Raw genomic sequence first — 13,907 nt, 5'->3', positions numbered from 1 at the left:
AATATAATACAACTGTTTTCATTGAAGCCTTATACCTTCTTCTCCCCTGGGCTATTTGGAATGTTCCCCTTGCACTAAAGTACAACTGTGATGCCTCTACTGCTTCTCCCAATATATATAGAAAATATTGCACTACATTAAAGGTTTATTTTATAGATATCATGAGCAGCATTACTGAGCTTTCCATAACTAACTAGGGTTCTACAGAGTTAAATATTTTTCAAGCATGAGTAGATTTTTATGAAACCAAAGTTCTGCAGCTCTTTCAAATGCATGTTTCAGCAGCATGCTTGGATGTCACTAAAACTTCCATGGTACGATGCATAAACACCAGCCACTTCAGACACTCCACCTTCCAGGCTATCAGTGGTAAGTTATTTTTATAAGATGAAAGTCGGTTATTATATTGGGCAGATTGTTTCAAGCATATGTTACAGAACAACATTTTAGCTTTCAGAGAATTGTGTGTATAAAGACTTCTATAGCAGTGTTCTTTTAAAATGCAAGCATGCTTAAACAAAGGGGGTACACACAGCTATATTTTTGTTATTAACTTGGCCAACAAAGTATTGTTTCCTAATATTTCATTCTAATAGCAGAAATGAGAATTGGCGATTAATTTTTAAAGTGGAGTAACTTTTCTACCCTCAAATATGTTATTACCCATATAAGTCGTACCTTTTATTTGAATAGCTTTTTACTGTTCAGAGCATTTAGTTATGCTTGTTTCCTTCACAACAATCCTGTGAGGTAGAGTAAACCTTGTTTATTCCTACTCTGGAGCCTGGGAGACTGTGGCTTGCCTATGGTTAACCAGTTCATTCACGGCCAATGGAAGAGCTTGGACTTAAACTCTTGTATGGTGTCCTGGACTGTGGATGGGTGTCAGAATACGAACTGTTACACTACGCCTTCTTTTCTGCCAGCCATTCAAGTCATCCCATCTAGTTTTAAATTCATATCAGTTTTACTATATACCAATTATCATTGCAGTCACCTACAAAAGAGAAAAACATATATGTATCTTTTTATAGACATATGAAAGGCCAAAACTTTTATGGTATACCAACAGAGGTCATGCTCATGTTTCCCCTCAGTCATGTGTTACTGGAATCCACACCATGGACCAAGTATCAGGGTAGATCCCCATTTTCAGATAACTGGTCCCAATTCCTCTGCAGCTGTACTGTCTATTTTTCTTTTTTTTTTTAATGAAGATAGTCTGAACTACAAAAGCATTCAGAACGATCACCATTCCTTTAAGTCTGTAGGATGTAAGACAAAGCAATAAATCTACTTTTCATGATTCCTCTCTCCTTCACATTGCCCTGCATGAAAATGTCTCTAAAACAAAAACAGCCAAAACCTGTCATCAACATGGTCGTTTTAAGAACAGTCTTCTGAAACTTTAAATATCCTTGCACATGCTTTATTTCCTATGGGAGAACGGAAGATGAGAACTAATCATAAATGTTTAGAACTTCCATTTGAAAAGAAAGCAACATTTTGAAAGATTATATTTCAAAATCCTACTGGCTGCTGTTTTTCAGTAATCTTATCTCTCTATAAAATTCTTTACCAACTGTGTTCTATATTTACTACTTGTTACATTTGTTTTTCAGTGCAAGCTCTTCAAATTAATCACTATATCCTTACTATATTTCAACTGCACAAAAACTTTAGAAAAAAATTTCACAGAGGCATAGAAAACAAGCAATATATGTAAAAAAAAATTTTTTTTACTAAATCAGCATAACTGACTAAAGTAGTAGTATCTGCTTTCATGTTACATTTGGCAAAAACAAAACAAAAAGAAACCCACTCCCGAACCCTAAAATAATAAAAATCTCAAGCAAGTAGTATGACAAACTTCATAACACAAAGGAAGATTCAAAACCTGTTCCCTCAATGGTTGCTGCTATCAAGTCGGGCATACAGCAACCTGTTACAACCGTGATAAAAGTCCAAATATTGCAGGACTCTGGACAGTATCCTATTTAACACTAATTCAAAAAACAAAAGGAAGGGAAATAGCACAATGAGACATCAACATACATAAACATGAAAAGTCAGCTTACATAATTCCATAATTAGAAAAAGTTAAAAATAAATTAGTAAAAATAAATTACAAGTATAAACCCAAAAAGCATAGCTATAAATGCAATCTGAAACAACCAATTTAGTGAGCTGGTCATGTTTTTGCTGGAAAACAATCTTTTCATTCTTGTTCTTAACACAAGCAAATAACTGTGGAGAAGCAGCCAAAGTGCGTTATAAGAAGGTTATATCTGTGGTACTTTAGATGCAACTTTCCCCCGGTCACTTGAAAGTTTAAATAGACTGTTACACAGACTCAGATGGGCCAAATAAGTCATCTGAAATGCTACTAAATGGCTGAGAGTCTATTAGCTGGGTTATTTCACTATCAAGGTCTTCTTCTGTGTCATCTGTATACTTGCTTATTTTTTTGGAGTGCTGGTCCAAGGACAGACTTTCTAAGGATTCGATGTCTTCAATGCCGGCTCTGTAGTGGATCATAAGAAGTGTCAGAGCTTGTAGTCTTTCACCTGATTTACCCAAAGCGGCAGAAAGAAGTGATTTTTTCCTTGTATCAGTTGTCTCCTTTTCTTCTCTAACAAGGGAATTATTATGTTCCAACTCCTGATCAATTTCATTCTGCAGTTTATCCAACATGAACTCTAGTTTCTGGATCCTCTCCTCTGTAGGCAAGCCCCTGTACAGGTCACGACCAATTTCTTTAACTGCAATGAACACGCTGTCATCCAGGCCACCCTCCTTTCTCACTAACTTTATTCCTGTGTTGTTTCCTCGTTTAGAAGGACTGTTTGGACCACACACCTCGGTGTCACTGCCTTCATTGTCTGATGTATTGGGCGTGTGTTTTGGTGAAGGTTCTACTAGATCAGTTCCTGGTTCAGAAAGGCGTGTTTTAGAGACTTGACGCAAATTTAACAAACGCGAGCTAGTATTTATAATATGCCTTGTCAGGCCTGTTGTTTTATTGACTGACTTGCTAGTTTCAACATCAGCACGAGCAGGCAGGCCGAGAAGGGCTTCCTGTCCTTCCAGCCTGAGGTTTTTCAGTGTCCGGTCTATCCGCCTATCACTTGTTCCACAAAGGGGAATCTCAGCTAGACACTTTTCCTGACATTTTTTATGGCAAACATAAGCACAGATCATACACTGAGAAGCAGCTTTAGTCCAAACTTTTTTCTTGCAATAATCACACCAAGTTGGGTTCTGAAACTGAGTATCCTGAAAACTATGTTTATTTTCTGTTAAACCCATCTGTCCAACAAAGTGCTCCTCTTTTGGTAAGGCAGAAACCTCTTCGACCAAGTGAAACTCTTTTTCTTTCTCCAAGTTAGTAACTACATGGTGGTCTGGTTCTCCTTCTTTCAAATATTTGAAGTGAACAGTAATGTCACCAAAGCAAAATTTGTCATTGAATCCCTTTTGCATACTCAGATTGCGGAGCGCTGTTCTCGTGACCATGGCCTTAGGTGATGGGGCTTCCAGTCTGAACTTTGAAAGGTACTCCATGTTTGATGTAGTTAGGCATCCTAAAGCCACCTCTTCAAGTTTTAGGCTAACATGCCCCAAACAGATGAGCCCCCCTAACTTGAAAGGATCCCTGCACCACAAGGCAATGTTTAAGTATCTATGGCAGGCTTCTATATCAAAGAAACAGGTTGCTCTGGTTCTTGTCCATTTTCCTAGCTTATTACGATAGGGAATTTCTGACGATTCCCATGTTTGAGGGTCATCCGAACTGTCCTTAGGAGGGCAGGAACTTTCTGAAGTCAAGTCTTTTGCCACTTCCTGTTTTGCTAAAAACTGCTTAGATGCAGCTACATCTTCCATGTGATCCATATTTTTTGCTTGCTTTTCAGCAGGTTTATCTGCAGGAGGAGGAGGCAGCACCTTTTCCGACTTTTCAGCAAGAACATCGGGTTCCGCCTGACCGAGGGCATCAGCAGAAGGCAAAGGAACTTTCACTTGCGGTCGTGGTGGCACAGGTGGTTTGAAAGTGGGTCCTTGAGTGGGTTTTGACACTTGTGCTGGATCTGTTATCTCAGTTTTTAGGGATAAAGGTTTGTTTCCTTCCTTGGATGGAAGTTTGGGTGGTGGTGGGTGACTTCCTATAACTAATTTACGGTTTAAAACTGGTGATACCGTTCCGAGGGGTCTAACAGGAAGTGTTGTTGGAGTACGTTTGGGACTGTGACTTGCCGATTGTGCCTCATCTTTGAACTCATTCTGTGCTCTGACATCACTTGCCAAGTCTTCAAATTCCAAATCCAGGTCTCTATTGTCACTGTCTACTGCTAACCCAGTTGTTTCCTCATCATAATTTGGTTGGCATGAGCTTGACAGAAAATTTTCTTCCAACTGCCCAAAATTATCTTGCAGAACTGCACTTTGATTACTCTGGCCAACAGGCCTCTCATAATATACCAGCACTCGATCACCAGCCTGCTTGATAAGCTTCAACACTTGCAGTGTAGATGTGATTTTCACACCTGTTTTAAGATTTTAGAAGAGCAACATAAATTACTGCAATGAGAATTATCTAAATTACCAAATATAATTGCCACTAATTCATGATTATTTAACTAATGAAAAAGTAATAGGGAAACCTTCAAAATATATTGGCTTTTTGGATGCATCATGTCACTGATTCTCAAACCATGAATGTGTTGATATCCCTGTAATGTTTACCTTTTTAAACCAAACGACACGAAAATCCTTAGAAGGGTGCCAAGCTGGTAACTCCTAATTGCTTCCCATATTCCTTCCTAGGTTTAACTGACACTATTTCTCAGTTTGAGAGAGCAGAGTGAGACCTAATGAAAAGAATTTTATTAATGGCTAAACCAGACTTAGAATGATAGGAAACTGATTCTACTGCAGGAAATCCCAAAATATACCAGGGATTACAAAAAATTGGTTCAAATTAAGAGACTGATGTTTGAAATAAACTTTGCAAAATACTGTATTATGAATAATGTACTTTTAGAGATTCTTTTTATTAGCTTCACTCATTAAACTAATCCTTTTCATTACCAGAAAGAATAAGGAGGGCAAAAGTTCCTTTCAACAAGTTGGCTACTATCTGCATCTACATGGATAATCTCTGTCTTTTTCAGTAGACAAAACGTACACTGAAAAATCTCCCTTCTACCTCTGTCTCCTAGCAATACTCTATTTCCTGAGGCAATCAAAAGCCAGCAGCTTCTAGTATATTCTTCTATCAATGTTCTAGGTGCATCATTTACAGGCTCTATTCGTTTCCTGCTCTTTCTCTACTCTCCCCCAGATACTACTTACCCAAGCTATCCCTTTCTGCAGGATTTAGAGCAAGGTGAGACAGGTCTTTGCTTTCCAAAGGTCTTAGGGCCCTCCTAAATAAACCAAAGTAACAACCTGACTTTCAAGTTCCTCAGCCTACCCTACTTCAGATGCCCAGGCAAGACCACGCTTTAGACCTGGTCATCACTTGGAACTTGTCCACAGCAAAGATCTTTCACTTGGAAATTAATCTCTGGCCACAGTCTCCTATTTTCCACCTGACAATCCTGTCTGCTAACTGAATTTGTGTCGAGGGCATTTCTAGATCTCATCATTCCTCCTTTGTTCTCACGGTCCAGCTGGTTCTCCTGATAGCACTTGCTTGTCTCCCCAACCACAGTCTCGAGATTTCAATGATGTTCACATCGAGATTTCCTCTTCTCTTGCCCTTGCCTTTCCTCTTCCATATCCACCTGTCTTTCTGATTCCCAGCTCACCAGCCCTGCTATCTCCCTCATCTGCTCCTGAGAGTACTGCCTGATCCAGCATCAGGTTACGCTGTCTACCTTCAGCAAGGCGTTCCCTGCCTCAGCATTCTGTTGAATGGTCTTTAAATAACAGAGTCTCTAAAACACCAGCTTCACACATCTCCTAGTCCCCTGAAGCCCACCCTTCCTGCTCTTTCAGTCTGTAGATGACATCACCTAATTTACTGAAAAGATCAATAGGAAGCCACCTTCTCTCCCCGCCAATAATTTTTAGTACTAACCTATCTCAGAGAAGGAAGTATATCCCTTTCTTAGTACTTTAGATCCCACTCTCCCCCAACCATCTCCTTCACTTTGTTCCATCAATTATCCTTGCTCAGTTTTATCCCTTTCCTCCTCCTGCTTTGAAACCTTTTCAGAATACTGTACTCATTTGGTTCAGATCACCTCTCCTCTGCTTTTTCTCCATCTCTATCTGCCCCTTGTAGGCAAATATTCCTATAGTTTTGTCTGTCATTAGTTTTCTCTGCCTTTTTGCTCTCTTCCTGGATTACATCCACATCAGCAGTTCCAATGATCGACTTTTCCTTTGGTCTCCCTTCTTATTCTACATTCCCAACTACTTCCGGATATCACCATCTGGATGTTTTTTTGACACTACAAAGTCAGTGTAGTTAAAAACCCTCTTTGACTTTCTCATGCTTCTGTCCTCACTACTGTGTGGATCAATGTACCACCCTCTCAGTTAACCTGACGTGAATCCCAGAGACAGCTGACTCCCTACTCAGCTGTCAGTTTTGTCAAAGTTCCAGTTAATTCTCATCTCCTCTTCAGATCCTCCGGGTCACTGCCTTCAACTACAGTAATGAACAACTCTTTACTATGATCCCTCACTCACACCTTCCTCTTTTATTCACCCAATGTATTGCTCTCCAATTTTCCTAAAACTTAGGCTCAAAAACATTTGACCAATAAGCTCATGACACTGAAATCCAGAGCTTTCTAACATGGCTCTTCATGATTCATCCAGCCTTAACTTCTGCTACTTCCCTCTAATCACACTATGTCCCCGCAGAATTGTAGTCTGACACATGCATGCATGAAAATAAGTCCATAGAATGATCTGTAGTAGGCAAAAACTTCAACTTAATCTAAACCCATTCTTGGTGACTGTGAAGATGGCCACTGTGCCTCTTAGGACTGGTTGGCCAAATCAGGATTCTTTTTCTTTTGGAATATTTTTAATATAAACAAAAGTAAAGGAAATAGTAAAATAAATCCAATTCAAGCTTCAAATATATCAAACATTTTGTTAATCTTATTTCAACTGTCACCAATCCCTTCACTGAATACTTAAAAAATTATTATAAACCCATATAAATGAATTACAGCTATAAAAAAATTAATGTTTATCACACCTGTCGCTTATCACAAAAAAATTATTTTTTACAAATGTTAGGTATACTTTCCCACTCAGCATACACTTATATTGCTTAGATTTATTTTTGATAATAGATATTGACCATTTGTGTAATGAAAAAAACCTTTCAAAATAGCATATAAAAATTTTATTTATCTTGTAGATAAAACCAAAACAGGGTATGTATGAATATTTAAAAATTTACACTGAATTGTGGTTTTTAGATGAGAAAGAGTAACTGTTACATTCATGTTAAACAAGTAACAGATGGGGTTTATTTTATGTTTTTGCTATCTTAAGTGTCTATGGCATATGTGTTTTAAATTAAATTTTAAGGCTTCCTTCAGATTTTTATTTATAATAGTTATTACTTTCTTTCCATTATAAAAGTAGCATGTGCTTATAAAAATAAAGAGAGAAAAACTCCCACATCTACTCTCTGCTTTCTCTGTAAATGTGAAGTTTACTGCATATTAGCACAATTACCTCCAATAGCAATCAGTCGATCTCCTCGCTGAAGATCAGCAATTGCAGCAGGTGAGTTTGGGGCCACAGTCTCAATGATGACATGCCCAGCATACCCTTCATTTGACTGGACAAGGCGAAGTGTAAGTCCAACACTTTGTAAATTCCCCTTAATTAATTCAACCTTTGATAAAGAGAAAAAATTAAGACATTCAATGGATTCATAGTAGCAGAGTGAGAAAACATTAACACACTGAAAACACTACAGTTGATGTTGACTTTTGTACCACAGTGACTATTGTTACAGACACATAGAGGAGGAAGGAAATCTTTATTGTGACAATATAAATTAACATATGTTCTGACAGAACATCTGGGCCATCAACAAAATCAAACATTTCTTCACTGTGTCTTCTTAAAGATACATGCTCACTGTGGAAAATTTGGAAATAAATGGAAAGGCAAAATGACTATTTTGTGTAATTAAAATCACACTATCTAGTGTAACTACGCTGTCAATATTTTATACTTCTAATATATATATTTTAACACAAAGTTGAGATCTTATTATGAATATAATTCTGAATCTTGCTTTTTGGAAATATAATGGGAAAAATCTCCTATATCATTAGATATACTTTGCAACTGTTTTGTATGGTGTATTGTTTTTTTTTCGTTTGTTTGTTTTTTGTGGTACGTGCCCCTAGCGGGAACTGAACCCAGGACTCTCTGGTCCGCAGGTCAATGCTCAACCACTGAGCCAAACTGGTCAGGGCTGTATGGTGTATTGTTAAATCTTCTTTTTTTGTGGGGAGGTAGGTAAAAGAAAAGCGTTTACATTTATGTTTTATTAAGAGTTTATTGTTTATGAGATATCCTGTTCTAACTCATTAAGATCATTTTGTTTTCTAAACAAGTGTCATCCAATTTATCAGGTGTATGTATCCCAGATTCATATCATCTGTGATTTTACAAAAACAACATGTTATCTATCTGTATTCGAATCAAAGGATAGAATGCCACATCCCTCTAGATGGCAAAGAATTCAGTTTGTTTATTGAGCTAAATTACATATCAGTCTAATTGCATTATCATTCAGCTTAAGTTTCTTAGTTCTGTTCTTCAAGATATCTTGAGGGACTTTGCCAAGTAACCTGCTGATATCCAAATATATCACTTTATGCATATTGCTTTAATATAGAAATCCCACTTAAAAGCCAGAAAATTCAATTCTCCTACCTAATGGTGTTGGTGGGTGATAAAAGCCCTTATTCTTAGAAGTTGTTCTTTAATACAGGTATTAATTGACTTTGTAAAGTTGCTTTTCCATTAAGGAAAAGCTTAGACAAATAATGCTCAAGAAATGGGAAATGCAATCAAGTTTTTGATTACCTAAAAGTATATAAAAAATAAAAACAACCCTTCCAAAAAACATTATTTTTGTTTAAATCTCTAAAAAGATTTGTCTAATTCTTGCCTTATGATATAGTAAATAATCACTTTATAATGTTAAAAGTGTTTTCAGTTAACAAAAGCCCTGGAGAACATTCTCTCAAATCCACAAACATAAATATATATATATTTTTTAAATCCTCACCTGAGGATTTTTTTTTTTTCATTTATCTTCACATGGGGGTCTGGGGGGGGGGAGTGATGTGAGAGAGAGACATTGACTGGTTGCCTCCTGCATGACCCCGCCAAGGGCCAGGAACCAAACCCCAATGAGGTACATGCCCTTGACCAGAATAGAACCCGTGACTCTTTGGTCTGTGGGTCGATGCTCCAATTGCTAAGCCAAACCGGCCAGGGCCATAAATATATTCTTAATATAGGGTACCAAAGCTAAAATTAAGAATGTAAAAGTTTCTAGTATCAGAAAGCTAATGGTAGCAAATGGGTAAAAACTGAAAGTGTGTAAGTCTAAATACTGTAAATTTTAAAAACACTTGGATTTGGAATGTGTTTTAGTCTTTATTTAAAAAAGCAGAATGGAGGTTCAGAAGACGGGAGATGGAAAGTGAGGCTAGCTAGCATAGGTTTTTGTGTAATTCAATTTCTTATTTATTTTCTGCCTACCAATCATATTATTCCCTTTGCTTTTCTTATTTTAAATGATTCTTGAAGTAAACATTCCAGGTGGAAAGGAGAGAAGGTCTTCAATAGGAATAATTAATAAGGGCATATAGTAAATTACTTCCCTTTCTCCCCAGTTTTTATTACTGATTATTAGTAAGACACCATTTTATCTCTTTTCTTATTAGAGTATAAAAACACCTTTTAATTAAAAACCTGACAAAACAAAGCACTTAAAAAAGAGTATCACAAAAATTTTGTTATTTTAATGTAAAATTTAAGGTAAGGTTTACAAGACCATTCAAATGATACTGTGACTTCTAGAATAAAACTGACATTTCCCATTGGGATAAGACTATTTAAAATCAAGAATAGCCAAAAAACATATTATGATATATAATTCTCTCCCATACATATGTATCTATATTTTAAAATTATATACAGGACTACTGAATACCATACAATATAAAAATATACCAAAACAGAACCTTTTCAATCATGAGGTAAAAATAAAAATCCTAAATATTTTCCCTACATCTGGTGGAGCATGTGGTATGCACTCCCTGAAATATAACATCATTACCCAAGATGTTTGGGTTTATAAGATTTTATTATGGAAAATTTTAAATACATACAAAAGCACAGATAATAGGTAAAATGAACCCTGTGGTCACAAATTACTTCTAATCTTGTATGTTCATCCCTTTGCAATTATTAGTTTACCAAACCTGCCATTACAGATGTAATCTGTTTCTCTACCCGTTTATCAGCAACCAGTTTAACTAGAAAAAATAAGCAAAACTATAGACGATCTGAACACTATCAATCTTGGCTTAAATGACACCTGTACAACACTATACCTAACATGGCAGAACACAAATTCTTTTCCAGTGCACTTGGTAACTTCACCAGGATGTGTAAGGTCATAAAACAAGTGCTGATAAATTTAAAAAGACTGAAATTCAAGGTATGTTCTCTGAAGGAATTAAATTAGAAATCAATTAACAATAAGATAACTAGAAAAACACTATCAAATATTTGAAAAGTAAACAACACACTTCTAAATAATTCATGGTCAAAGAAGAAATGGGAAATCTTTATAGCTTTAAATGTTGATATTAGGAAAAAAATATCTAAAATTTGTGATCTTTGTTCCTACCTTAAAAAAAGAAAACCCCTTGCCCTGGCCCATTTGGCTCAGCTGTTAGAGCGTCGGGCCCGAAACCAGAGAGTCCCAGGTTCGGTTCCGGCTAACGGCACGTACCTTGGTTGCAGTTTGTCCCCAGCCCCAGTTGGGGTGGTGTGGGTGGCAGCCACTGGATGTGTCTCTCACATCGATGTTTCTCTCTCTCTCCCTCCCGCTCTATCTGAAGATAAGTGCAAAAATGTCCTCAGGTGAGGATGAAAAAACAAAACAAGACAACCCCCCTCCCCCCAAACTAAAAACCCCAAAGTAGAAGGAAAGAATAAAGACCAGAAATCAATGAAATAGAAAATCAACAGAAAAGTCATGCAGGCTGATTTGATGAATTGATAAGCCTTATAACGTGGATTCAATAAAATCGATAATGCCTCTAAGCTAGACTGGTGAAGAAAAAGGTTACATATTACCAAAATCAAAAGAAGAGAGTGTCACTACAGAATCTACAGACACTGAAGAATAAGGCAATATATGGACAACTTTATGCCAATACATCTGACATCCTCGATGAATGGGAAGCATTTCCTTGAATGATACAAATGACAACTGATCCAAAAGGACAGAAATTTTGAATCCCCTTCCAGCAATTAAATACATCAAATTCCTGCACCTTCCCACACCAAAACCAAAAAACAACTCCAGGTCTAGACTGCTTCACTGGTGAATTCTTAAGGAAGAAATAAACAATCTTCCCTGGAATCATTTAGAAATAGATAAGGAAGGGAAACTTCTGAAATCATGAGTTACAGTCAATGTTACCTTAATTCTTAAACCCAGAAAAACACAGAACAAGAAAGCAGAATTATAATCTTTCTAATGTTCAAACATGGATTCAAAATATACATGAATATATAAAGAACTCTTACAACTAAACAACAGAAAAACTAAACACCAGATTAAAAATTGTGCAAAATATCTGAATAGACACCTCACAAAAAAGATATTCATACATATGGCCAATAAGCACATTAAAAGACATGTAATTAGTCATTACAGAAACACATTAAAACCACAGAGATACTAATAATAATGGATAGTAGATAATACTAGAACGGCTAAATTAAAGACTGATAATATCAAGTGTTAATGACAATGTGAAGCAACTGAAACTCTTGTACATTGCTGGTGGGAACAGAAAATGGTACAGCTACTTTGCAAAAATTTGACAATTTCTTATTAAGATAAACATACACTTACCATGTGACCTAACAATTTTATTTTTAGGTCTTTTGTCAAAGGGAAATGAAAATATGTCCACACCAAGATTTGTATGTAACTATTCACAAAGCATCATTCACAAATGAACTGGTCAATCAAGAATTGTCAACTGGTAAATTGATAACTGAACTGTTGTACATCCCACACAATGAAATACTACTCAGTAACAAAAATAAAATGTTAATACACACAAAACAGATAAGTCTCAAAGATGTGCCAAATGAAAGGAGTCAAGCACAAAAGACGACATACTCTGATTCGATTTTTGGAAATTCTAGAAAAAGCAAAAATTATAGTGACAGAAAGCAGATTCATACTTGCTAATGAGGCTGGGGGTTGAATATTGAGGGCAAGTAGCATGAATCAAGTTTTCAAGGTGAAAGAAATATTCTATATCTTGACTGAGGTGAAGGCTACATGGCTATATACAATTACCAAAATCCACCAACTGTACGGTTAGTGAATTTACTGTATTTAAATATCTTATTAAAGTATTAAAAATAAAGCAAAAAACCAAACCTTGAATACACCATTTTTGTCTTAAGATAAATATATAGATCACTGATGATTCATTCAGATAGCCCTTTGTTTTCCACTCTAGTGCCATAGCAACCAGCTTTAAACTGCTTCTGTTTGTTAGTTGTTGAAGGGATTACCTTTTCCCTTCTATGGATAATGCATCATTTCTTAATATATCAAATTTCAGACTATCTGTTGATTTCTTATAACAGATAAGAATGTTAGTCCGTTCTTCTTCCCTGAAACTACAGTAGAGTTACATCACTGTTTTTAGTTCCTCTATGTTACCTCTTTTATAACTTTAATTAATACCTATATATCCCTATTTCATATTTCATCAACTATAGACAATATCCCTTTTGATTTTAGGACGTTTATCCTTTCTTTTCACCTCTTTTTGCATATTCTACCTTCTAAATTCAACCATCAAAGTTGATAACTATTATATTTATGTTCTAACTCTAAGTCATCAAAGTTGATTCTAAAGGCTAAAAATGAGCAGTGTTTACAATATTATGGCTATATAAATATCATTTATTGCTAATTTGGGCATCATTACATTTTTTTGTCTTGTATAGCCTTTGTTTTTCTTGGAGGTTTTGTTTTATTTCAACAACATAGCTTTCACTTGAAGTGTAGAATTTATGTAAGTACTGCTTCTGCAGTTAGCTCTTAAATTCATCTACCCATTCATTTACATATTAAATTAGTTAGCACCCAGTTGAAGGAAAATTTTTCTTTAACTCCCACCCCCACTCCTGCCAAAAAGAAGGCAGTTAATAAATATAGAAAGAATGATCAGATTAGGAAAATCACCCATTTATAACCCTCCCCCCACAACGTTAGAGGGACTGTTTTAGATTTTAAAGACAAAGTCAACCCAATGTAATGGATAAATATTGATGAGATTCTTAGTTTAGGGAAAAAGCTACAAAAAACATTTATGGGACATTGGGAGCATTTAAATAGAGACTAAAAATTAAGTGAAATTAGGGAAATACTAATTTTATTATGTGTGATAATGATTATGTAAAAGTTCTATTTTTAGAAGGTTCATATTGAAATATTTAGGGGTGAAGCATGATTTCTACAACAATCCTTGCCTATTATTTTAGGCAAATGTTAACTTCTCTAAACATAATTGGTAAAATGAAATATCTATCTTAGATGTGGAGCTTTGAAAAAGTTTCATGTTTATTACTATTATTAT

General features: G+C 35.9%; 1 protein-coding gene across 1 annotated transcript in view; it reads right to left on the bottom strand.

Annotated features, from left to right (window-relative positions):
* Positions 1–234: 234 nt before the first annotated feature.
* PDZD8 (PDZ domain containing 8) overlaps positions 235–13,907 on the bottom strand; it is a 64,672-nt gene continuing 50,999 nt past the window's right edge. Inside the window, exons 4-5 of the mRNA XM_036265658.1 lie at positions 7,708–7,870; positions 235–4,544 (exon numbers count right to left, since the gene is read on the bottom strand). Coding sequence (XP_036121551.1) covers positions 2,344–4,544; positions 7,708–7,870 — 2,364 coding nt within the window. The 3' untranslated portion in view covers positions 235–2,343. The remainder of the gene's footprint in view (positions 4,545–7,707; positions 7,871–13,907) is intronic.

This window comes from Molossus molossus, unplaced genomic scaffold (genome assembly GCF_014108415.1).
Source record: "Molossus molossus isolate mMolMol1 unplaced genomic scaffold, mMolMol1.p scaffold_m16_p_17, whole genome shotgun sequence".
Lineage (NCBI taxonomy): Eukaryota > Metazoa > Chordata > Mammalia > Chiroptera > Molossidae > Molossus > Molossus molossus.
This window is presented reverse-complemented; position numbering and strand designations above follow the sequence as displayed.